The sequence below is a fragment of the Balaenoptera borealis genome (assembly GCF_965194805.1).
Source record: "Balaenoptera borealis genome assembly, chromosome: 12".
NCBI classification, from domain to species: Eukaryota; Metazoa; Chordata; class Mammalia; order Artiodactyla; family Balaenopteridae; genus Balaenoptera; species Balaenoptera borealis.
This window is the reverse complement of record NC_138869.1, coordinates 20425428-20452668: the sequence shown is the minus strand read 5'-3', so window position 1 is coordinate 20452668 and position 27241 is coordinate 20425428. Positions and strand designations below refer to the sequence as shown.

Sequence of the window (27241 nt, the reverse complement as noted above, 5' to 3'; positions counted from 1 at the left end):
ACTTTAAGACTGTTTAACACTTAGGCAATACTCAATTAAATTGGTTTGAATGAGCACTTTATTTGCAGGAGTCAGTGAACCAACCAACAGATACTTTTGAGACAATAGCTACTTTAAGAGCTAAATAAAATTGTGGGTTTTATTTAAGCTTATGTGTTTGTTGAACTCTAATAGCATTTCAAATACCCATTATTCCAAAGCCTTCTTAGGCACCACAAAGCTTACAAAAATCCAATAGGCGGAGATCAAGGTTATAGGAACAAAACACACCAACAATGCTTGCTTTTTTCCCCCCTGATTTTCACATGCATACTCTGATAAGCCGTCAAGATTTAAACAGGATAAATGAAAAGCAATTCAAGATTTAGGCAATTGAGGGAATTATCTGAAGTAAGTTTACTGGTGAAAACACGGAGGATGTCAAGATTTATAAGCAGAGATCAGCGACATCTCCATTTCACCAGTATCAATGCTATCAAATCATATTACACTGCACACAAATGAATACTACAGAAAAAAATGACAGTCATTTGGGCTTATGACAACAGTTTACTTGAAGTGCCACATCCAATGCCACAAACTCATTTTCTCAGTGATTACAGGGTGGCGGTATTAGAACCAATTGAAAAATATTCCCCAATTATCTCAGGGAGAACTTGGAAAGTTTATTTTGCTTCCAAAGCTTTCCTTAATCACTATTTGTATGACAGAGTAGCACAGAAAGATTTTCACGTTAAGATGACAAAGAACAGGATGGAATCTATGATTAAGAGCACTCAAAGATGTGTACCAGTAGGCTCGGTTTGTATTTGCACACAAACTATTGGCTTTAAAACAAGCAGAGTTTATGATTTGCAAATGCAGCCCAAACATGTGTATTTTGTTTGTATATATTGTCCATTATACACTACACTGTTAAAGGAAGCCAAGGCTCATGGTTGATGATCACGCATTTTATCTTTATTTATAATGTCAACAATTTTTTAAAAATGATTTAATCTAGGTGATCTAAATCATCTCATAAAGGTATGGTCTCATAGTCTCAGTTATACTACATTTAGGGATACCTATGAGTGGACACAAGCCTTTACTGCCTTGGTAACTCCTGAAAGAGGCAAACATAAATTTCACAGGTTAATGCAGCTCTGTGGAATAGGGTTATGCCAGGTCATAGGGGCTAGAGATGAGGCATTTACCACTTTTGATGATGTTTAAGCCAGAAGCGGGGGTGGGGGGGACATGTCAACATGATTTCATCAAGGACCTGGTGTCTTCTGATTTCTCTGATCTCAATGCAAGAATCAGCTTTTCCCTCAGGCTGGCTTCCCAGGTGATTATAGGTTAGCCACCTACAGCAAGCAGGGTGTCCGGATTCCTCATTCAGATACACTAGGAGAAAGGGCACTTCCCACAAAGTTTGAACAAAAAGTCCTTGAATCAATCAAACCTTATGGCCAAAAAAAAAAAAAAAATCCCATGAGCTCAATGGCTTAAGCCAATCACTGGGACAAATCATATGGGTCCATCTATGGAGCTCTGCATGGAGTCAATCTCTCCCAGGCCTCAGGGCTGTTTCATCATTGCAGAAAACAGTAGATATCGGAGATACCAACACAATATCCACTACAAGAAAGTTAAACACAACTAAAAATCATCTTCCCTTTTGGATTAATGGCTACTTATTTTCACAAGTAATTTCTAGCTACTACCAAAATAATAATAGATTGCAATGTGTTGATTGTTCACTACAATTTTAAGAGAATAATTTGATGAAATAAGAACACTAGAACTTTTACAGAAATATGATATTTTCCATGATGGTGTTTTAAACTAGGCATCAACAATGATTTCAGTTATCCAAGGAAGCTTCCCTTACCAAAAGACTTTTATTTGCCTTGTTAGTGGTCCCACTAAAAGATTAAAAGTAAAAACAGAATAGTCTCTGCAAAGTTTAGAATTTCCACATGCATTGATTAAGGATTTGCCTACATTCTCCAAGTACTGACACCTGAAATCAGAACTCATCTGACAAGGGACTCAGTATTTGATGCTAATACACACTCAGGAGACACAACTATTCATGGGAAATCAGAAAGTCCCCATTAGCGGGTGCCTCTGTCTCACTGTGAGGACAAGGACACTGGCAGCAGAAGTTCTGGGAAGTACTCGTTGGCTTGAGCCCTCCGAGAGTCTGTCATTAGCCCCACCAAAGAGCCCAGGTAGGCTCCAGTGTGTTGAGTTGCCTCAGGCCAAACAACGAACAGGGAGGGAACCCAGCCTCACCCATCAACAGTCAAGCAGATCAAAGTTTTACTGAGCTCTGCCCACCAGAGCAACAGTCAGCTCTACCCACCACCAGTCCCTCCCAACAGGAAATTTACAAAAGTTTCTTAGAGAGCCTCATCCACCAGAGCACAGACAGCAGAAGCAAGAAGAACTACAATCCTGCAGCCTGTGGAACAAAAACCACATTCACAGAAAGACAGACAAGATGAAAACGCAGAGGGCTATGTACCAGATGAACGAACAAGATAAAACCCCAGAAAAACAACTAAATGAAGTGGAGATAGGCAACTTTCCAGAAAAAGAATTCAGAATAATGATAGTGAAGATGATCCAGGACCTCAGAAAAAGAATGGAGGCAAAGATTGAGAAGATGCAAGAAATGTTTAACAAAGACCTAGAAGAATTAAAGAACAAACAGAGATGAACAATACAATAATTGAAATGAAAACTACACTAGAAGGAATCAACAGCAGAATAACTGAGGCAGAAGAATGGATAAGTGACCTGGAAGACAGAATGGTGGAATTCACTGTTGCAGAAAAGAATAAAGAGAAAAGAATGAAAAGAAATGAGGACAGCCTAAGAGACCTCTGGGACAACACTAAACGCAACAACATTCGCATTTTAGGGGTCCTAGAAGGAGAACAGAGAGAGAAAGGACCAGAGAAAATATTTGAAGAGGTTACAGTCAAAAACTTCCCTAACATGGGAAAGGAAATAGCCACCCAAGTCCAGGAAGCACAGAGAGTCCCATACAGGATAAACCCAAGGAGAAACACGTCGAGACACATAGTAATCAAATTGGCAAAAATTAAAGACAAAGAAAAATTATTGAAAGCAGCAAGGGAAAAATGACAAATAACATACAAGGGAACCCCCAATAAGGTTAACAGCTGATTTCTCAGCAGAAACTTTACAAGCCAGAAGGGAGTGGCGAAAGGGAAGAACCTACAACCAAGATTACTCTACCCAGCAAGGATCTCATTCAGATTAGATGGAGAAATCAAAAGCTTTAAAGACAAGCAAAAGCTAAGAGAATTTAGCACCATCAAACCAGCTCTAAAACAAATGCTAAAGGAACTTCTCTAAGTGGGAAACACAAGAGAAGAAAAGGACCTAAAAAACAAACCCAAAATAATTAAGAAAATGGTCATAGGAACATACATATCGATAATTACCTTAAACGTGAATGGATTAAATGCTCCAACCAAAAGACACAGGCTTGCTGAATGAATACAAAAACAAGACCCATATATATGCTGTCTACAAGAGACCCACTTCAGACCTAGGGACACATACAGACTGAAAGTGAGGGGGATGGAAAAAGATATTCCATGCAAATGGAAATCAAAAGAAAGCTGGAGAAGCAATACTCATATCAGATAAAATAGACTTTGAAATAAAGAATGTTACAAGAGATAAGGAAGGACACTACCTAATGATCAAAGGATCAATCCAAGAAGAAGATATAACAATTATAAATATATATGCACCCAACACAGGAGCACCTCAATACGTAAGGCAACTGCTAACAGCTATAAAAGAGGAAATCGACAGTAACACAATAATAGTGGGAGACTTTAACACCTCACTTACACCAATGGACAGATCATCCAAACAGAAAATTAATAAGGAAACACAAACGTTAAATGACACAACAGACCAGATATATTTAATTGATATTTATAGGACATTCCATCCAAAAACAGCAGATTACACTTTCTTCTCAAGTGCACACGGAACATTCTCTAGGATAGATCACATCTTGGGTCACAAATCAAGCCTCAGTAAATTTAAGAAAATTGAAATCATATGAAGCATCTTTTCTGACCACAACACTATGAGATTAGAAATGAATTACAGGGGAAAAAAAACGTAAAAAACACAAACACATGGAGGCTAAACAATATGTTACTAAATAACCAAGCGATCACTGAAGAAATCAAAGAGGAAATCAAAAAATACCTAGAGACAAATGACAATGAAAACACGATGATCCAAAACCTATGGGATGCAGCAAAAGTAGTTCTAAGAGGGAAGTTTACAGCTATACAAGCCTACCTCAAGAAACAAGAAAAATCTCAAATAAACAACCTAACCTTACACCGAAAGCAATTAGAGAAAGAAGAACAAAAAAACCCCAAAGTTAGCAGAGGAAAGAAATCATAAAGATTAGATCAGAAATAAATGAAAAAGAAATGAAGGAAACGATAGCAAAGATCAATAAAACTAAAAGCTGGTTCTTTGAGAAGATAAACAAAATTGATAAACCAGTAACCAGACTCATCAAGAAAAAGAGGGAGAGGACTCAAATCAATAAAATTAGACATGAAAAAGGAGAAGTTACAACAGACACAGCAGAAATACAAAGCATCCGAAGAGATTACTACAAGCAACTCTATGCCAATAAAATGGACAACCTGGAAGAAATGGACAAATTCTTAGAAAGGTATAACCTTCCAAGATTGAACCAGGAAGAAATAGAAAATATGAACAGACCAATCACAAGTAATGAAATTGAAACTGTGAGTAAAAATCTTCCAACAAACAAAAGTCCAGGACCAGACGGCTTCACAGGCGAATTCTATCAAACATTTAGAGAAGAGCTAACACCCATCCTTCTCAAACTCTTCCAAAAATTGCAGAGGAAGGAACACTCCCAAACTCATTCTATGAGGCCACCATCACCCTGACACCAAAACCAGACAAAGATACTACAAGAAAAGAAAAGTACAGAGCAATATCACTGATGAATACAGATGCAAAAATCCTCAACAAAATACTAGCAAACAGAATCCAACAACACATTAAAAGGATCATACACCATGATCAAGTGGGATTTATCCCAGGGATGCAAGGATTCTTCAATATATGCAAATCAATCAATGTGATTCACCATATGAACAAATTGAAGAATAAAAACCATATGATCATCTCAATAGATGCAGAAAAAGCTTTTGACAAAATTCAACACCCATTTCTGATAAAAACTCTCCAGAAAGTGGGCATAGAGGGAACCTACCTCAACATAATAAAGGCCATATACGACAAACCCACAGTAAACATCATTCTCAATGTTGAAAAACTGAAAGCATTTCCTCTAAGATCAGGAACAAGGCAAGGATCTCCACTCTCACCACTATTATTCAACATAGTTTTGGAAGTCCTAGCCACAGCAATCAGAGAAGAAAAGGAAATAAAAGGAATACAAATTGGAAAAGAAGTAAAACTGTCACTGTCTGCAGATGACATGATACTATACAGAGAGAATCCTAAAGATGCCACCAGAAAACTACTAGAGCTAATCAATGAATTTTGTAAAGTTGCAGGATACAAAATTAATGCACAGAAATGCCTTGCATTCCTATACACTAATGATGAAAAATCTGTAAGAGAAATTAAGGAAACACTCCCATTTACCATTGCAACAAAAAGAACAAAATACCTAGCAATAAACCTACCTAGGGAGACAAAAGACCTGTATGCAGAAAACTATAAGACACTGATGAAAGATATTAAAGATGATACCAACAGATGGAGAGACATACCATGTTCTTGGATTGGAAGAATCAATATTGTGAAAATGACTATACTACCCAAAGCAATCTACAGATTCAATGCAATCCCTATCAAATTACCAACGGCATTTTTTACGGACTAGAACAGAAAATCTTAAAATCTGTATGGAGTCAGAAAAGACCCCGAATAGCCAAAGCAGTCTTGAGGGAAAAAAACGGAGCTGGAGGAATCAGACTCCCTGACTTCAGAGTATACTACAAAGCTACAGTAATCAAGACAATATGGTACTGGCACAAAAACAGAAATATAGATCAATGGAAAAAGATAGAGAGCCCAGAGAGAAACCCACGCACCTATGGTCAACTAATCTATGACAAAGGAAGCAAGGATATAAAATGGAGAAAAGACAGTCTCTTCAATAAGTGGTGCTGGGAAAACTGGACAGCTACATGTAAAAGAATGAAATTAGAACACTCCCTAACACCATATACAAAAATAAACTCAAAGTGGAGTAGAGACCTAAATGTAAGACCAGACACTATAAAACTCTTACAGGAAAACATAGGAAGAACACTCTTTGACACAAATCACAGCAAGATCTTTTTTGATCCACCTCCCAGAGTAATGGAAATAAAAACAAAAATAAACAAATGGGACCTAATGAAACTTCAAAGCTTTTGCACAGCAAAGGAAACCATAAACAAGACGAAAAGACATCCCTCAAGATGGGAGAAAATATTTGCAAATGAATCAGCGGACAAAGGATTAATCTCCAAGATATATAAACAGCTCATGCAGCTCAATATTTAAAAAACAAACAACCCAATTCAAAAATGGGCAGAGACCTAAACAGACATTTCTCCAAAGAAGACATACAGATGGCCAAGAAGCACATGAAAAGCTGCTCAACATCACTAATTATTAGAGAAATGCAAATCAAAACTACAATGAGGTATCACCTCACACCAGTTAGAATGGGCAGCATCAGAAAATCTACAAACAACAAATGCTGGAGAGGGTGTGGAGAAAAGGGAACCGTCTTGCACTCTCGGTGGGAATGTAAATTGATACAGCCATTATGGAGAACAGTATGGAGGTTCCTTAAAAAACGGAAAATAGAATTACCATATGACCCAGCAATCCCACTACTGGGCATATACCCAGAGAAAACCATAATTCAAAAAGACACATGCACCCCAATGTTCACTGCAGCACTATTTACAATAACCAGGTCATGGAAGCAACCTAAATGCCCATTGACAGACAAATGGATAAAGAAGATGCGGTCCATATATACAATGGAATATTACTCAGCCATAAAAATGAATGAAATTGGGTCATTTGTAGAGATGTGGATGGACCTAGAGACCGTCATACAGAGTGAAGTAAGTCAGAAAAAGAAACACAAATATCGTATATTAACACATGTATGTGGAATCTAGAAAAATGGTACAGATGAACCTGTTTGCAAGGCAGAAATAGAGACACAGATGTAGAAGAACAAATGTATGGACACCAATGGGGGAAAGGGTGGGTGGGATGAATTGGGAGCCTGGGATTGACATATATACACTAATATGTATAAAACAGATAACTAGTGAGAAACTGCTGTACAGCACAGGAAACTCCACTTTGCTGTACAGTAGAAACTAACACAACATTGTAAAACAACTATACCCCAATAAAAAAATAAAATACAATAAAATAAAGCAAAAAACTAATTGTTGCACACATGTTACTTCATTTAAAAAAATCCTTGTCTTACTCTTCCACTGTTCAAGAAAATGAAACAAAATGAACATGCATCAAATGATTTTTAAGAGTTGCTTTTGTATGGTGAATATATGAGAATTATTCCTTTTTCTTTCTGTTTTGTTCTAAACTTCAAATTTTCAAAATTAACAAATAAAAATTCTATCCTTACTTTTGGTCCCTTAAATAAGTTATTTGCTGAAAGAAAAATAGTATTGTTTTTAAGATTAGATATGAAAGTACGGACATTTTTTAAAATCTGTATTTTCCCTTTACACTACAGATTACAAGATTTAGCCATTTTGGTAAAAAAGTCATGAATTAACATTCTCAAATTCTGATTAATTGTTATATTCATAACACCACAGTAGATCCATAATATTTTTTGTACACATGTATCTATTCTTTTTTTTATTTGAATTTTATTTTATTTATTTTTTATACAGCAGGTTCTTATTAGATCCATGATATTAAATGCCATTATATTTGTAATGAAAATAAAATGGTCTGTAAACATTAGGGAGCACAATGAGAATCCAGTTATCAGAAGAGAAAATTAGAATTTCCTTTCTGAGACAAAAAAAAAAGACTTGTGGAGGATCAGTTCAACATTTAAAAATTATTTAACAAATGACTCAAGTATAGTTCTAACTTCAATTTAGAAAATATAGCTTATTGTTACCTCCTAGGCAGCCAATGAATGAAAGCAGGATCAACTGTTTCCATGACAACATCATCTTTAATTGCCAAAAGCAAGAGTAACTCTTGTCCAGTCTCTGATGAATAGAATGCTATGTCTTCAGGTGAATCCTTTAATCTGTAAAATAAATATACAAAGAAGTCAGACTTGAAAAAACGAATTGCTTTAAAACATAGATTTTCTTCTTTTCATAAAACTGTACCACTCTCAACCACTCAAAATCCCCAAATGAAATGAATCTTTTTTGGTGCAAAAAAGATGTATGATATGTAGATACTTAAAAAACTCTTTATGTAACTGATAGGCAGACAGAGGGGCTTCACAAAATTAGAAATGTTTGACAATACTAAAATATTAAATATTAGTATATTAAGTATTGAAACTTTTGCTAGATAGTAATTACAACAAGTAAAATATTACCCTGAAGTTGTAACTTTTCTCATTTTCTCTCATGATAATATTTTTGGTTAAACTAAGAGTCACATCAGCAGATTTGATATCTTGAAACACTGCTTTTCATAGTCTCTGAATCCCTCATAGGCATATAAATTATAAATAACATTATCAATGTTCATTTTAAGCCTGTTTTTTCAGAAACAATTGCAGAAAGCCCTCAATTACATATGTTGAATTAAAAAAATGCTAATGATGAAAACTGTTCAGTACGAGAATCTTGCAAATGAAACTATTTTTTGCTTTCCTGAATTTTCATAAACTTGAATGTGCTGGCTGAGGGTAAATAATTGTGTGAATATCCTGTGTCATTTTCAATGGCCATTTGAAACTACCTAAACTGCATGGTTAATGATCAAGTAGGCTGGATGCACACACTTAAAATCAGAGAAACTTTTTTCGATTGCTAAAACTCAGCTGGTTCCACACAGGGAAATGAATGACTTTAATGTCAGCCATTTTGGCAGAGAAGGTGTACAATTCTCAGTCAGTAGTTGCTATGGATTGGGCTGTCTTAGTTGTTGCTAAGCAAACGAGAGAAATCTCAGTGGTTCTTAACTATGGGATCCTGCCATGTGATGTGATATATTCAATTAGAATTAAGTGTGTTCCAAATAATAATTTCAAGAGTGAAAATATGACATCTTACAAGTTACATACTTAAAATAATATATTAAATCAGTTATTCCTATAGTAATGCTGCTCTTGTTCACTTGCAATATAATATACATTCTTGGGGAAGGCGAGGGGAGTAAGTGGTAGAACTGCTAGAATTCCGGGATTTCTGCATAACTCTGACTTGGCCCGTGGAAATCTGAAACAGGTGGCAATACGATTGAGAACTACTCCTCTAAGGACTGCAGGTTGGCAACTTACACCATCATGGGATCTGTGACCATTTCTAACCGTCCCCATTACTACAAATTGCAAGTGTCTTAGTTTAGGTTCCCCTTAATGCAAACACTGCAAAATGAATTCAAGTGCAAGCAGTTTACTTGCGAGGTGAATGACAAAAACAGTCAGGACCTGGTGAAGTAAGAGAGGGAAAGGAAGGCAGCCAATAAAGGGTAAGATATGAACCCATCAACCCCTGTGTCTAAGTACAGCTTATTCCTTTTGGGGAAACTCTGGAAGTCCAGCCTGCGTAGAACGTATGCCTCAGAGCAATCCCAGAGTTATGCTTCAGTTGTCCAGTTATCCTTGCCAAGGGGCAAGGGATCTGGGGTATTTATACAACTCCCATGAGTCATCGTTTGGAGGCTATTTTCAGGGAGTATTAATGATCCAGCACTTTTAGCCTCTCATAGGGACAGCAAAATGGCTTCAGAGGCAAAAAAAAAAAGAAAAAAAAAACCCATTAGGTCCATTCAAAGAATGCATTTGGTGGCAAGTGGAAGTGATGTGTGCACTGAAGTGATAATGGCAAGAGTCACATGTGGTGTCTGTCTCACTGTGTATATGAAACTGAGACATTTTGAAGCTATTTTCAATAGCATTCAGTCCCATGAGACTTATGGCCAAAATCATGAAATTATTTAAGTGTACAAGGAAGGACACACATTCTACTTCATTCAATAATTACTTCTCAAGCCTTTCCAGTGGTTGATTTCCCCCACTTGGACCAAAGGCTTTCAGATACCTAGCCTGCCTTCCTTTTTCCTGATTAATCAGTAAGACGTTTTGTATCCATAATTATTTTCAATTACTAAGTTGAATAATAACTTAAATCATTCTAGATTACACTTAAATATGACAGCCATAACCACCATAACTTCCTTCTAATGATGCACGTGAGGAAACCACAGTCCAGAAATCATGAGAAGAATGACATACACACACATATACACAGTAGAAAAGCAAAAAAATTTTTTGAACTTTTCAAATAAAATACAATGACAATTATTCATAAAAGGCGTTGGAAACATTAAATGCAGTAATATGATACATGAAATGTCAAATATTCATAAAAAGCTAGGCAGCAGTTGCAAGGTATATTAAAGTCTGGGGACAACAGTTAAGTCTCAAACACAGGAAAGCCTTGAGGAGTAAAACATTATCAAACTAGTATTTCATTCTTTGAGGAGTTAAAGCTATCCAGTTTATACATTAAATGGACTGAGAAAGAATTTGGTAATAACAAAATAATAGACTTAAAAAGAACAGGTTGTTGGAATTTTCAAGAAAAAAGGAAAACTTTAGCAGAAGATCCTGTAGTAACATCATCACAATCATTAAAATGCATCCATATAAATGTGTGAGGCTTTGCTCTATGTCATACAGAGAACAAAACATATGGTCTATGTTCTAATACTGCAACGGGAAAAGAAAACATTATAAACACTTGTAAGTAGGATAAGGAGAAAATTACTAGACTGATACATCTTTGAAAGTAGGACCACAGCTTTTCCACCACTGGTTGCTGCAATGTTTCTAACACCCTGTGCATCATTTTAGGCTTTTAAGTAATTTTTCTTGCTGAGCTTTAAGAAAAATGAATAAGTCAATTTGGGAGATTAAACCATTTCACTGGTCATCAAGGGAGTGAGAAGCATTTCTATGGAAAGAAAAGATAAGTCACAGCATGGGATCTAGCCACCACTTGAAAATTATTTCAGAAAAATGTATAAGAAGGCATTAAGTAGATGGTAAATTAAAAAAAAAAAGTTATCTTCCCAACAATGCATCCCACAACTAACACGCATATCAGCTACATTTGCAAAGTGTAAGTATGTTCAAAGAAGTCCTAAAGTCTTTTTGAAAATTCATTCATTCAATAAATATTTATTAAGCTCTTATTAGGTGCTGGAATTTTAATTCTGGAGGAAGATGAAGATGGGGTTGTCAGATAATTGACGATCCCTGCCCTCATGGAATATACAAACTAATGGGAGTGATATACGATTCAATTACTTACAAAGTATATGTAAACTGACCACTGTGAAAGGTACAATGAAGGGATAGGAGTTTCTAGTGAAAATCTCAATGAGAACAACCCTCATCAGGAAGGTCAGGAGAAGCTCCTCTGAAGAACTGCAGTGAAATGGAAGAAAAGAAGAGATGACATAATCAGATGTGTGTATGTTTTGCAGGGTGAGAAAAGGAAGAAATTTTCCAGGTATAGACAAAGCCTTGAGTTGGTAAACAGGCTGGTGAGTAGCCACTGTCTGGACCCTCGCCTATCAAATAACCATCCTGTCTCCCAGGCTGGCCCAGAACCCCACCCCACCAACTAGATGTACCACCTAAAAATTAGTGACTGGCTCAACAGGGGGTTTCCAGAATTCTGCTCTAGCCCATGTCACTTCTGACTGGTCAGTGCCCATGTCCTACTGCTGGTTAAATATTTTGGCAATCACCCCTGGGCGTAAAGAATAGAATACGCAAAAGGCCCTGTGGCTTCAGTGTTCATGGCTTATTGTACGAACAGAAAGAAGATTGATGAGATAGAATGCAGATGGCCAAGTTCACTGTGGTGTGAAATGAGGCTGCAGATGTATAATAGGGGTCAAGCTTCTATGCCTGGCTAAGAATATTAGTATCAGGATAAAGCCCTTTGAAAACGCAGTACAATTTTAACCAGGAGTTGACATGATCAGATTTACAATGAACATTCAAATCAGACAATATTATAATCTGTGTCAGGCTTAAAAGGATAAAAAGACAACATATTTTGCAACACACCAATTTCGTTCTTGACTTCAAATTCATAGAAGTCAGAAGCTAGACGATATTAACCAAACTATCTGATTTAAGAGAAGAAATATGTATATTCCAATATTCTTATATTGGTTCACACACATACACATACACACAGGCACACACTGTATAAAGTTCAAAGATAAAAAGAAACTTCATTAGGGATACTATTCTTAAAAATTATGCTGCTCATTTTTAATCAGTGCTAAAGTAGGGCACTGACTTTATAAATAATGAAGGCAATTAATACAGTCATGACCTGACTTCTCAGTGTTGCCAAGTATTGTCACAGAGAGAAAGGTCATATAAAAGCTCGTACCACTTCTGAAATCACCAAGTTAAAATAAATAGAAAAGAAGCTACTGAAGCAAGACAGATATGAATCAAAATGTCATCTGCTACAATAAAAATATTCTACTATTCACAGGAATGTTTTAAATCAAAGAAATAAATAGATACCCTTTAGAATTTTCTCTGCTAATAGACATTTGCTTCTAGGTGTTAAAGCTTAATAAATTCACAACACATTTCTCATGGTGGTCTTTAAAAAGCCCCCAAATTTAGTATATATTAACAACTGTACTATCTATTCTTAATGTCAACTCAGTTAAAAATGCTAGACCTTGGACTTAAAACAAAAAATGCTCTAAATAGTTGTTCCCAGTTGCTCTAGAAGAAGAGATCATTTGTGGCTTTTGTCATACACTTTACAAAATTGCTACTAAGCTTGTGGATCATGAAATATTGATATATATTTATATTGAATATACATACACAGCTCTGAATGCAGTCTTGGCAAATGCTCAGAGTTAAGCTTCTTTATGCGGTGGAAACTTTAGGTGTGAGAATGATTTGACTTCATTTATATCAGAGGAACGGGTACCTAACACGCATTCTCCTTTTCAAAGAGACAAACCCTACAGCAATTTTGTTGAGAGGACTGCTGAACACATCTCTCACATCCAAAAAAACTCACCTCCAACTCTGATATTTGAGAAACAAAATCTATTCATGAATATACAGTATTCCCAACCTGTACCAAAAAAACCACAAAAAACCTTGAGCAGATTAGAGCCTTTTAGTAGAGTAGAATATTTAATCATTAATGCATAAAAGTTTGATGCCTATGGTGTTGTATTTTGAGTCTTGTAGAGAAATTAGCTCACTATCGTGGTATACAACGTAACACCATGGTAGTCAATGAATACATGAGCTTAACACTTGATAAGACTGCACATCCTGCCAGTTCAGAAATCAGGCTGCATACACCCACTTTGTTTTCATTCATCATCATAATCATTCACTCATTCAGGATCTGCACGTCTTCCAGAAATGCAGTTGATCCACTCTGCATACTATACCTTTCCTGCTGAAACTGGACAGGGGATGAAATTCACGTGAATACTGGGCTCAAAGTCCAACATTCTTGACAACTCCACACACATCCTCCCTACAGTTCATAAGTGTTCCGCAGCTAAGAAGAGGGGAGAATATAATGTGCCCAGGTTGATGTTACCTTCACACTAACAGTTCTGTATTTACAGTAGCAGAATCAGCAAATAAGGCAAATGCCAGCTAGAAGCCATCTATCTCATGCTCTTAAGGACACCTACAGCCCTTTATAGTCCTTCCTCCAACCCTCAGCACTTTCAACACCTCCCATTATAGTTACAGAGACTATGGCTTTTCTCTCCAAATAGACTACAATCTGCAAAACAACAGTGATTCGTAACCTTTTGTAGGTTAAGGTCCTTTTTGAGAAATCAGCCAAATCTATGGACCCTCTTACCTCTCTACTCCAAATACAGATAGACTGACATAAGCTAACTTTTGTTTTGTACACAATTTGTTTTATTACACTCGAAAATGATTTCTTTTACATAGCTATTACATGCGTGTGTACCTATATATGGGTGTATATATTATAGACATGTGTGTGTGGGTGTATATATATGTGTGTATTTGGAGATTTATTTCCTCTTTCTTTGTTCATGCAGAAATTAATGACAACTTCATCAAAATGGAATTAAGTATAAATTATGCAGATTGAAAAGAAAAAAATTATGTTGAAAACTAATTGTTCCTGAGAAGGTCACTGTTGAAAAGCTTGATAAATAAGTTGAGATCATGAACCTGTTTTTGGTATGGAGAGGCATCTCATCTCTGACATCCAGTTAATTTTTTTCTTTTGATCTTTTAGCAATCAGTGTACACAGGCAGTAGCAAAGCGAATCAGACCTCTTTTTGGGCATACATTGCGGTCGATGAATCAGCTATATAAAAATACTGCCAGAACACTCCGAGGCACCTTATGTTGATTTCCGAGCCTCTTTTTACTTTGTCCTCAACTCAACAAGGTCTTCTCTGGCAACTCAAGAGATCTCTCTGTCCTCAACTCAAAGATGGTTTCACTGATACCACCTCAGAAAAAACTGCAATTCCATTTTTCAGTTGGTTCCACTAATTTCATGCAACTGCAAGGTGAAGAGAAAAGACACAGCTACAAAATCATGCCAACCTGTTTCTTGCTTCAAAATATTAGACAAAATGTCATTATTTCTAAGTATACTTGACAGAGGGTTTACTTCAATTCTCTTGCTTTCCTTTAAGCCTCAAACTAAATGTGGCCATTTCCAGGGCACAATGTTTTTACAAACATCTCTCCAATCATAGGTGACTACTACTTGGCATGCAAGAACAACCCTTGAAGCATGTTGTGTTTTGGAGCAGGTCCAAGTTTCGAAAAGTTGCAGGATCTTCTAATGGAATTTTCATCCTTAAAAAAACGATTGACACTGTCCAATGTTTTTCCAAGGTAGTCAGAACGAAGGTGCTCTTGTGGGGATTTTTTTTTTAATTTAATTCTTCCAGTGAAAAGAACCCTGCTCTGGGACTTGGACTTTTGGGTCCTACCACATTTAATGATAACTAGAAAACTAAACGATAAGCAAATTCTGCTATATACTTATCCTTGACATTTTCTAACTTAAACAAGGAACAAAATGAACAAAGACAAATTTCCATAATTATAAATGCTGCATGGGTTTTCTTCCTTTCTTACTGAATGGGAAATTACTGTAGACCTCATGATATGGTAATGAGGAGCAACGTAACTTTCTTAAGTCTACATCACAACATTCCCTGCCACTATATATTTATTTAGAATTTTAAAATAGCTTAAAAACCATACGATGCAGGGACTTCCCTGGTGGTGCAGTGGTTAGGAATCTGCCTGCCAGTGCAGGGGACGGGTTTGAGCCCTGGTCCGGGAAGATCCCACGTGCCGCGGAGCAACTAAGCCCGTGCGCCACAACTACTGAGCCTGCACTCTAGAGCCCATGAGCCACAACTACTGAGCCCTCATGCCATAACTACTGAAGCCCGCACGCCTAGAGCTCATGCTCTGCAAGAAGAGAAGCCACCACGATGAGAAGCCCACGCACCGCAACAGAGTAGACCCCGCTCACCACATCTAGAGGAAGCCTGCGTGCAACAATGAAGACCCAACGCAGCCAAAAATAAATAAATTTATTAAAAAAAAAAAAACACCATATGATGCAAATGCTTTTCTACAAAGATAATATTCCAAATATTAGAAAGGAAAATGAACTGTGATATCATTACCTTTTATTGCTTGTTATTTCCCAGATATTGTTTCATACATTAACCCACTTCACCCTCACAACAATCCATGAGGCTCATTCTATTATCACCCCCATTTTTCAGATAAAGAAACAAAGACACACATGGGTTAAGACATTTACCCAAGATAAATAAAGACAGAACCTCTGTACTTTCAATTATTTTTCACATGATATGTAGCAAATGGAATGTTTATGCAGTCAGATTGTTAGGGAACCATAAAGTATAACCTGATCTTTTATATATTTTTTTTTATTTATTTTTTACTTTTTATTGGAGTATAGTTGCTTTACAATGTTGTGTTAGTTTCTACTGTACAGCAAAGTGAATCAGCTATACGTATAAATATATCCCCCCTTTTTTGGATTTCCTTCCCATTTAGGTCACCACAGAGCACCGAGTAGAGTTCCCTCTGCTATACAGTAGGTTATCATTGGTTATCTATTTTATACACAGCATCAATAGTGTATATATGTCAATCCCAATCCCCCAATTCATCCCACCCCCGCCTTCCCCCTTGGTATCCATACGTTTGTTCTCTACCTCTGTGTCTCTATTTATGCTTTGTAAATAAGATCATCTATACCAATTTTTTCAGATTCCACATATATGCGTTAATATACAATATTTGTTTTTCTCCTGGTCATTTATATACTTTTAAAGGTTTGTATTAATACAGTTGGCAACTGAAACTAGTTCTATAACTGATACTGCATTAAATTTCACTTAAATTCATTACATTTTTAACAAATTAAATTTCTTTTATAAAGGGAAAGTACTGGACTATTTAAATAAATAACGCTTCTCCTTGATTTCAAGCATATACACTGTGATAACGTACCATCCCTATAGTAGGTAAGAATTAAGAAAAATGCAGCAACTCTGTTTGGGATTAAATCAAGAAATCTCAAAGATACACTAAGCCACGAACATAAGATACGACACAATGTGTGAAAAGTATGATGCCTTTCGTACGGAGTCAAAAAATATACACTTATGTACATTTATGAGCGCAAAGAATTTGAAAGAATATTCGAGAACTGGAGAAAGCAGTTGTCTCTGGGGAGGGGAACTGTGTATTTCGAAACAGAAACCAGGTAAACCACTTTTCTCTCTACATTCTTTTATATATTTTAAATTTTCTACGATGGCCACATATTGATTTCTCAAAACATTACCAAACATTTTGAAAAAGGGAAAAAAAAAATCTCCATTTCTAACATGACAATAGGTTCAAAAATATGTAAATAATTTTGTTGTGAGGGTCAAGGAGAAAGGGGTCAAGAGGTTGAAAAGGGCTAAATAGTGCTTTTTGGCCAGGATGAAGCAGTACTCAGCAGGCAGTCTGGTTGTGCACACTAAGCAAGGCCATACTTTCTTTCTTTCTTTTTTTTTTTACCTTGTAATTTTGGATAAAGGAGAATGATCTTGGTGAGAAAACTCACATTTCCTGAGTGCCTACAGCATGTCAGGTACAAGCACAGAGAGAATATTTTTAAATAAATCATCATCTTTGACCTCCAGGTACTTAAACTCTCAAGAAGCAAACTGACCCAGAAACGTTTTAATACAAGCTTCTGGACCAGAGGAGAGAGGTCTGTAATAGGATGTTAATAGGAAGTTCCTTCTTCAGTCTCCAAGACATAGCAGTGTTATACCCTAAAGGTGAGGGAGGTGCCAGAACAGAATGAGGAACAAATTTTCAAAGGAGATACTGCAAAACCATTTGTCTGGCTCTGAAACCCTTGCTCACATCAGAGATGTCTGGAGCCTCAGTAGAGGATTTGAAAACAGCTTCTTCGGAGAGAATTCTGATGAGTTCTACCCACTCAGGGGGAGGGAAAAGGGTTTCCTTTAAACCCACTGAGGGGGGACATGCTATAAGGAGACCACAGAGAGCTGCATTTTGAGGGATGCAGGGGTCTAGGATCACACTAAGGAAAAAGAGTAGGCTAAGCAGAATAGAAGATTGCAGTTTATGAAGGAGATGGATCCTCAGAGACATTACGGGTACAGAATGCATGTTGTGTTTGGTGAGCCAGACACACACCCGGGAGTGCTGGGGGGATGCAGTTGTCAATCACCCAGAGCAAGAGAATCAGCAGTGGGGGCAGGGGAAGACCTTCCACAGGAAAGGTAGGGCATCTAAGGAGAGAACCACTGAAAGAAAACACCAGTTCTACACTCCCGGTAAGTCCAAAGTGCCATGATCCTGAATCACAACAACGGAATCAATCAGGTGAAACGTGCTGCCCCCTCTTCTCTTCCTTTGCAACACAGTAATCAGAACTAGAAACAGCAAGTTAGGGGGAGGAGATGTAGACATACTAGGTGAGAAAAGAAGCCAAAACATTCTTTCTCTGATTGCAGACTTCCCCTCTGCAGCAGCGAAGCAGTAGGGAGGGAGATTAGTTTTATCTTTAAATCAAGTTCTAAGTTGTAGCTATTAAACAGGACAGAATATTATAATTTTTTGATTGAAATTATGTCAGATACCTAAGCATCACCAAATATGGAGTGGACAGGGCTACTGGGGTTTTCTTCCAGGGGCAGGAGAGGAACTAAGAAAAGAAATTCACAGAAAGAACATAAGGGGACAAAGAGAGACAACAAAGTTGCTTGACGGTCATAGCTCATGAGCTACATTTCTTTAAGGTATAGTTATAGATAAGGAATAGGAATGGTGGTTAGAAAATGGGAAGACTCTATAGTATAGGTGGCATCTGAGGTAATTCTGAAAAGAAAAGAGAGGGCTAACCTAGGAGAAAGGTAAGGAGACGGGTATGGGGAAATGTAACCCCAATGGCAAAACCTAGCACCAGAGGTGATTCACGGGAGTGAGTGAAATGACGCACAGAAAATCCAGAAACAGTGGGCTGAGACAAAAAGATGGAGAAGCCCAGTCTTCAGGGTGTGAGCAGAGGAAGATCAAATCCTTGAGGATGACAGAAAAGGAACACGCCTAGAGGTCCAATGCAACTCATGCGTGACTGGGTTATGAAAGCTAAGGGTGCATGCAGAGTGTTTAGTTTTGCAAGGGCGTGCTGGAGATCACGGCAAGAAATAGACTGCTTGGGGCTGGGAGTGGGAACGGGGAGAGACTGAAAATAGGCAGGAGGGTTCTTTCTAGGGTGATGGAAGTATTCTAAAACTGAGTCGTGGGAATGGTCACACAACTCTGTGAATTTACTAAAATCGTTGAGTTGTACACTAATGTGAGTGCATTTTATGGTATGTAAATTTTACCTCAATAAGGCTACTTTTAAAAAAAAAAAAAAAGGTAGAAATAAAGAGAGAAAGAGGGCAACAAAGAACAAGAAGGAAAGCTAGAGGGGGAAAAAAGAGAAAGAGAGGCGGTAAATCAAGGCCTGCAAACGCCTTTCGTGATGTCATCATGCCCAGTCCTTGGGAAGCATCAGCCTCATTGTGGTGGGTAGAAGTGTGAAGAGAGGGCGAGGAATGGAAACAGCTAAAATCAGCTACTCTTTCAATAATTCAGAACGAAAGAGATGGGACTGTGGTTAGAGATGGGTGGCAGGTCGATAGAGAGTCAATGAGGGATATTTTTAAGTTGGAAAATTCTTGAGCATGTTTATAGACTGAGGGGAAGAATTTAAAACATAGGAAACAAAAGGTACATTTTACTAGTGGAGAGAATCTTCCCGGAGTGAACTTGCATGGTAATGACTCTGCCTCAGCCATAATCACATGAGCAAAATTCAAAGTATCAATATATCTTAAAAAGGAAAGAGCAATGATGATTCGCCACTATTCAATGACTAAAAGAGAAAAGGTGAACTCTGGGGTGGAGACATTTTCTGGAGCATTTCAGCTGGTCTCTATGGCTCTTTATTAGTGTCTCCAGAGGGTCACAGAGCATGAGATGCTCAGCATGTCCTGTCTTTCCCTTTTATTTTTATTTTTGTGAGGTAAATTAACTTAGAAACCATGGTTTCACCCATTTTCAGGAGCTCTAGAACCCACCCCATTTCCTACTCAGACAGCAGACTCAGATTAAACATTCTAAGCACTGAGATACGTTGAGGAACACTAGTAACTAAACATGATATTATTACAGTACTACAGAGAATCCCCTTATCCCCCAACTGTTTAAACCACAATTCCAGCACAACAAATTCTAGGTGGGTAATAACAGCAAACCCTAAGTACTTAATGTGTACCAGGCAAGATTCTAGGTGCTTTATAAACATATGTAATGTCACAAAGAAGAAACTGTCACCATCCCCATTTTACAGATGAGGTAACTAACGTAGAGAAGAGTTAACCATGCCCAGTTTCACACAGGTGGCCTTGCCTGAGTCTGGTATTACTAAATCAATCCCTAGTTGTGATGATTCTGCCTAATCTATTCTTCATTTACCCTAAGACACAGGTAGAATGTGGTTCTCTGAAGCTTTGTGTCTCTGTTCAAAGCTCAGCTAGACATATACACAAGGTGAGGTGATAGGTTCAGACTCTAGGGCAGTGGTTCTCAACCAGGGGACATGTGTCCATGTCTGAGGAGGTTTTCGGTTGCCACAGCTATGCAGTGGAGGGGTGTGGGTGTTCCACGGGCATCTAGAGAATGGAGGCTGGGGGGCGGAGGCCACTACAATTCAACAGTGCAAAGGACAATTCCCCACAACAGACAATTATCCAACCCTGAATGTCAATCATGTCGGAATAAGAAGCCTGACTTTAGAGCAATTTGGCATCAGAAGACCCTGAAACCAGCTTCTGTCCAGCCTGGCTACTTACTCTTCACAACTTTACAGAATAAAGGTCACACTTCAACCTATAGGGCCCTGCTCTCATTCAACCATGAGCCTTGTGGGAAAACAGAATAAAAGACCATGGTGACGCACCTACTTTTTCAAAATAAGTTTTTATTATGAAAAACCCCAATCACATACAAAGTAAACGTTATAGGATAATGAACACTCATATACCCACCAGCAACTACAACAAATACCAATAATCTGCCATTCTTGTTTTTTTCATAGCTCCACTCACCCCACTTCCCACCTGGTTATTATTTTTGTAGTTATTTAAGGTATAATTTGCATACATGAAAATTGCCGTGTAATTTTTAATATGGAATTTTGAAGAATTATTTTTATTGTAAAATAAAACAAAGATCTTTCTGATGTAAGTAAAACATGAATACAGAGACAAATATATGTCTTCATGAATTACTGGATGGCAAATTCCCCTGTATTGTGGCCTCATTTTAAAAGTATCTGCCCTCGGGCTTCCCTGGTGGCGCAGTGGTTGAGAATCTGCCTGCCAATGCAGGGGACACAGGTTCGAGCCCTGGTCTGGGAAGATCCCACATGCCGCGGAGCAACTAGGCCCGTGAGCCACAGTTACTGAGCCTGCGCGTCTGGAGCCTGTGCTCCGCAACAAGAGAGGCCGCGATAGTAAGAGGCCCGCCCACCGCGATGAAGAGTGGCCCCCGCTCGCCGCAACTAGAGAAAGCCCTCGCACAAAAACGAAGACCCAACACAGCCAAACATAAATTAATTAATTAATTTTAAAAAAAAAAGTATCTGCCCTCTTCATTCTCTCTCACATACTCCACCAGAAAGAGCTTCCTTGACATCTAACTTCTAAGTCAGTGTTTTTCAAACTTTAGGTTGTGTCCCATTTAGAGGGCTATGAATAGGGTTCTTTAAAAAATTTGTTTGTGTGTTTGTTATGGGAGCAAATGAGAGAACAGACTAGACTAGACTAGAATTGAACAGAACAGAAATGATCAAAATGTACTGAATTTAAATAAGGGTTAGGACTAGTTTCTACAATGACACTATGGAAGGACAACATATGAAGCATTAAGACCTGAAATAACTAGTATTTCTTACTATGAATGACGGTCAAAAATAGTTTAAAAACATGAGAGGCGGAATGAACACAGTATGTGTGTATATGTGTGTGTATACATATATATGGCATAAATATATATGTATGTGTATATGTGTATGTATGTATGTACACACGCAGCTGTATAACCTTGGGCAAGTTACTTGTTACTTAAACCTCTTTTGCCTTTGAATTTTGCATCTGTAAAATGAGGTTGGTAAGTGTGTACGTAATTGGTTTATTGTAAGAATTAAATATGATTGTGAGTATATGATGTGCCAGCTCCTTGGTGTCAAAGATCTGAAAGTTACTGCTCTTATTTCAAAGAAATTAAATATAACTATAACTGACACCTTCACTGGAGATAAATCAAAGACTTAAATAAAGTACTAACTCAAACATAGGTCTCTAACTCATTTTGAAGAGGCATTAACACCTTATGGACTGCTTATATCTTTTTTTTTTTTAAACACTTGTTCTGCTTGACTGTGTTTTTTCAAGTTGCTTTATCACAATGAATGGAGCGATTTTGACACCTTTAGGAAATGCTAATCATGGCTGTGAATAGTTATCTGCTTAGCATTCACACCTATTAGGGGCTGTATCTAGGTGTATAAAATATCCACTCTATCAACACAGAAGTGTAAATATAAATTGAAGCAAACTGTGATAGCAGCTTGAATTTATATCCACAGTATCAATTTCAGCTGAGGAGAAAGAGAGGAAAAGTACCCCGGGCCCCCTCCCCCACTGCAACAAACCTCTATTTGTTATCAAACAAATAAATAATGGTTCGGATGAAGCCCATAAACCACAAATTGACTGCCTGTATGGAATAGTCTGGAATGTAATGACATAACACCATAAGGAGGGGTGGAGCCTGAGAACAGGAGGGCACGTGCCCATCTTAGCCTCAGGGGCTGTCTAATGGTGCAATGAGAGGCCCAGACCTACAGAGCTTTAGATAAGATTTCCTAGTTTTCAAATGTTAGCAAGCAACTATTTAAAACCACAACGTCAAAACATTTGTGTTGACCAAACAAAACATGTCTGCAGTTTAGATACAATCCATCTTGAAACCTCTGACCAAAATGCATGCGACTGCTTACAATTCTGAAAAGCATAATTGATCACTGTTGCTCCTTGAGAAATATACAACACTGCATATTAAAAACAATATTTTTTCTAATCGGGAATACATTTCTTAAAATTTTGTTTTATCTCTCCATTGGGGGAAGCGTGACAACAAAGGAAAGGACGCATCTCCCTCAGTTTTCAGAGTAGGAGATCTCCGTTACGTGGAAAGTATTCCATTTTATTCAATGAGATGGTTCTCGTTCATCCACTAATGACCTCTGGTCTAAGAACCAAAACTTCGCAAGCAAAGTTTAGAAGGTCCCAAAGACTGTGCCCCTAATGGAGATTTCCTCAGCTCTGGGTACACAGGCTGCCTCTGGCCACAAGAAGCCTCCCTTCTCTACCTAGATGTGCCACACAGATATTAACATTTCTATGCATGCCACATGGGAAATACTAGGGAAGCATTTGTAACTACTGGCAGGAAAAGCTTGAAGACCTTAGTGAAGCCTTTGAGCTTCAGCTAAGAGCTGATATAGCTCAGTTCACACAACAGTCATCACTGTGGTTTCATTTCCCCACATAGTTTGATTTAGGAGATGGAAGTGAATTTAACCAAAAAGCTACATGCGGATTTGTAGGTGAAGGTCCAACCCTGAATACCAGTGCTGTTTCTTCAGCACCTAGAATTCTACCTGGAGGAATCCATTTATAATACATATGCTTCTGGGAATGGACTTCTAAGATTTCTGGTTTGTTCAGAACACAGATTCTGCTTATTTCCTGCTTCTCTAGACCCTCCAAATGAAGTCCCTGTGTGGACATATGAAGACACATTTCATCTTGTAGATCCTCAACAAGTTCTGTTCATTGCACCCTCACATTTCAAAATAACAAAAACAAGTCACAGTTTTCATGAACACATACACAATTTTCTTAATATCCTCATAACATGAGAACCAGGCAGACATTGTAAGTTAGTGAAAGTGCCAGGTGGGGATGGCATGGAGCTGCTGAAAAGCAGCTGTAAAAAGGGACAGCTGCTTTTCAGTTTTCGGAAATAGCTGCTAATCTGTCTTTTTATTTTTCATGCTGGCAATTCTTTTTTTAACAGGGGGCTGGCCTAACAAAACTTGCCTGTAGACATGATGTGGCCTGTAGGCCAGGAATTTGAGGTCTCTGGATATACAGTCACAGGGGAGAAAAAAATAGAACAATAACAATAACAAAAATCCTCTTAAGAGAGACGCTCTTCTTCACATAGAGATAAGCTCTGCTGTGCGCACTGTCTGCCTAGCCATTTCCGTGCACCCCACTGTATGCCCAAAGCCTACTGCAGTGCTTGGCCCACAGCTGACACTCAAAACAATATGTGTGGAATTAATGAACATCAGATTTAGGGCACTAGTTGCCACACTTGGCTACATATCTGATCATCTGGGGGAGCTAGGCAGAAACGCTGATCCCCTGGTCCCACTGCACCATAAATTCCAGGCACCAGGCCCAGAACTGCTTGCTTTTTTTTTTTTTTTTCTTTTTAACTTCCCAAAGTAATTCTGCTGCAGGGTCATTGATGCATACAGGAACCACTGGCTAGGGCTCAGTGAGCCTCCAAATTCTAGTCCTAGCTGCCGGTGACAAGACTGAAAGGCATCTTCACCTCTGTGGCTATTGTTAACATTTTAAACTTGGTTTGTTTCCCCTGAATATCCCCCTTTCGCTAGCTCTGTGATTCCCTGATACAGGGAAGGAGGAGGAAGAAGGGAAAGTTAAAGTTGTTCTCCCAACTAATTGCTTCCAAAAGCACAAGTTGTTTCCAAGAAAACACTGAGAAGATTCAACGAAGGCCTCAGCTGGAAACACTTGAACAGAGAAGGAAGATACTTCCCATTTATGGAGGTCTGGAAGTCTACAGGGGGTGACTAGACTCAAGAGGGGGGAACCCAGAGCTCTCAGGGAGATGAACTTGGGAAAGATGCCAAGAAACAGGAGTTGGGATAGGCAGCCTGACTGGAAGAGACAATGGAGAGAGACAACCTCAATGGATGAATGACCTATGATCCATCCTTCCAAGTCTTGGTCATTACCACTCAATTTCCAAGGCACAGGCTCTGTGACGCCTCTGAGAAATATAACAGGACACCTGGGGAGGCAGAATGAGGGTTTGCCATTAAAAAAAAAACACACACACTGAAGTTGAGTTACAGAAATATGGGAAGTGGACTTCTTTGTGCCATCTGAACCTGGGTTGGCGGGGGTCACGATTCCAACCCTTAACACCTCTTACATAAACTTGGGGGTGATACTTAGTTGAAAGGATTTTGTGCAGATTAATTAGTAACCCTTTGTGAAACACTTTGGTGCAATAAGAATGTTCCTTATTTTGGTTACATGATCTACTAATTTTGCAGTTGGAAAGCAGAGTGATTAAGGTTTTATCACAAGCTATGAAAGCCGAGAATGCTGAACTTCTGTGAAAATTCTCTCCCCGTCTATTCCTCTGAGCCCAATTATCTGTCCGGCCAGACATCTATTATTTTATTTAGCAAAACTGATGCTTTGAAACACATTTTGAAGGAACAACAAAAAAGGTAGATTCTGGTGTACTGCAATAAAGACCTTCGTGTTTAATGTTCATTTTGGAGATGCTCTATTTTATTGGAGCACGTATATTTGAATAGATAATGTTTACTGGCATTTGGGCATGTTGAAAACTTACATATTCTATGACAAAAGGACCCAAAGGATGTGTGGATATTCGGGTCCTTGGGAGGTGGTGTGTTTTTTGGGAGATGTGCTTCCCTGAAGCAGGAATGGAGGAAAAAAAAAAAAAAATCAAAAACAAAGCTGCTGGCTCAGCAGGGACTAGTTACTAAAAGACAGGAAATGGCTGAAGATTTGCAGCCGCAACCCAAACTCTCTCAGCCAGGTTCAAGGTTGTTACTTAGTTCAGGTGTAAATAGTACAGCCATGGCAATTATGCTGAGTTGCCACCCATTCTGATCCGGCAATACCACACTCTTCCTAATATTTTGATTACCACCCTCGGTACACTAAAAAAATAGTTTAGTGGATGTTTTCACATTATACAGATTTTTTCACTTTATAAATGAACTTTTCTAATGTTTTAAAATGAAAGCTGCCCATTAATTTCAATGTGCACTAAGATACTTTCCTCTCAACAGAGGGTCTCCCATGGACATGGGCCTGACATAAAAGAACACACACCTAGCACAGGACGGATGATGACAATGAGATCCTACTATTTAATGTGTCCTTTGCGGCAGGATTGTCACTTTGAAATTTCAGGATTCGATTTATTCCAAGTATTTAGTACCGAATAGTGGTGCTGAGAAATGTTTCTAAGTATTAACAGTCAAATACTGGTAGTGATTCCTGTCATTTATTGACTATCTTGTGCCTGGCACTGAGCTTATTTAATCCTCCCAACAGCCCTCTGAGGGAAAGGCTTTGACTATTCCCACTCAGAGAGAAGGAAACTAAGGCTTAAGGGAGTGAAGTAATATGTCTATCATCACCCAGCTACTGAAAAGTAGTTTGGAGTCCACTCCAGTGGAATCTTAGGACTACGCTGCTATATTTCTGCTTCCTAAAATATCCATGTGTGTCTTTCATCAGTTTAAAACATCCTTTCCTTCTGGGATAGAACAACAACAAAATAATAATTTAATATACTGTCCTCCAGGCAGTCCCTACATAGATATTCCCACCATGAAATTCTGGTGCTGCTTTTTTGTTAGGTACTGTATCACTTCTCATTTTTACATTTGAGTTCACTGACATGCTTGTACTTTCCTAGCTCCTTTGAGAGTCTGAGGAGGGGACGGAGAGGGTGGGTGAAGAACTAAGACAGGAAAGGAGTAGGAAAAAAGGAACATGTAGGCACAGTGCAGTCTAAATAATCAAGGCTTAACTCCCCACTTCCACATTGTATTTGTTCAGAAAGTAGGCTCTGTTTGCTCTAAGAAGTGACAGAATGACCTGGCAGAGAGCCTTCTAGAACCGCACACATAAAATCCAGCCCAGCATGACCTGTCTTGTAAGCATGTTCTGTTAGGGAAGCTCGTCTTCTACAAGGTTACCACTCCAGGGGATGAAGTTTCTAAGAACTAGGGAAGTGCACGGCTAGCAAAACACTTCTCTCTCTGAGGGCTGGCAGCCATCCATGCTCAAAGAAGTAGATACTTGAAATAGAAAGCCAGCTCTCTGAGCATCGTAATTCCTCTCTGGTTTCTA

General features: G+C 38.2%; 1 protein-coding gene across 2 annotated transcripts in view; it reads right to left on the bottom strand.

Annotated features, from left to right (window-relative positions):
* CNTN3 (contactin 3) overlaps positions 1-27241 on the bottom strand; it is a 330473-nt gene that overhangs the window by 236946 nt on the left and 66286 nt on the right. Inside the window, exon 2 of one of the 2 annotated variants that reach the window (XM_082345351.1) lies at positions 8240-8374. In XM_082345351.1, coding sequence (XP_082201477.1) covers positions 8240-8294 — 55 coding nt within the window. In that variant the 5' untranslated portion in view covers positions 8295-8374. Of the gene's footprint in view, positions 1-8239; positions 13764-27241 lie in introns of those variants that run through there. The other variant, XM_082345353.1, reaches the window with a different exon arrangement.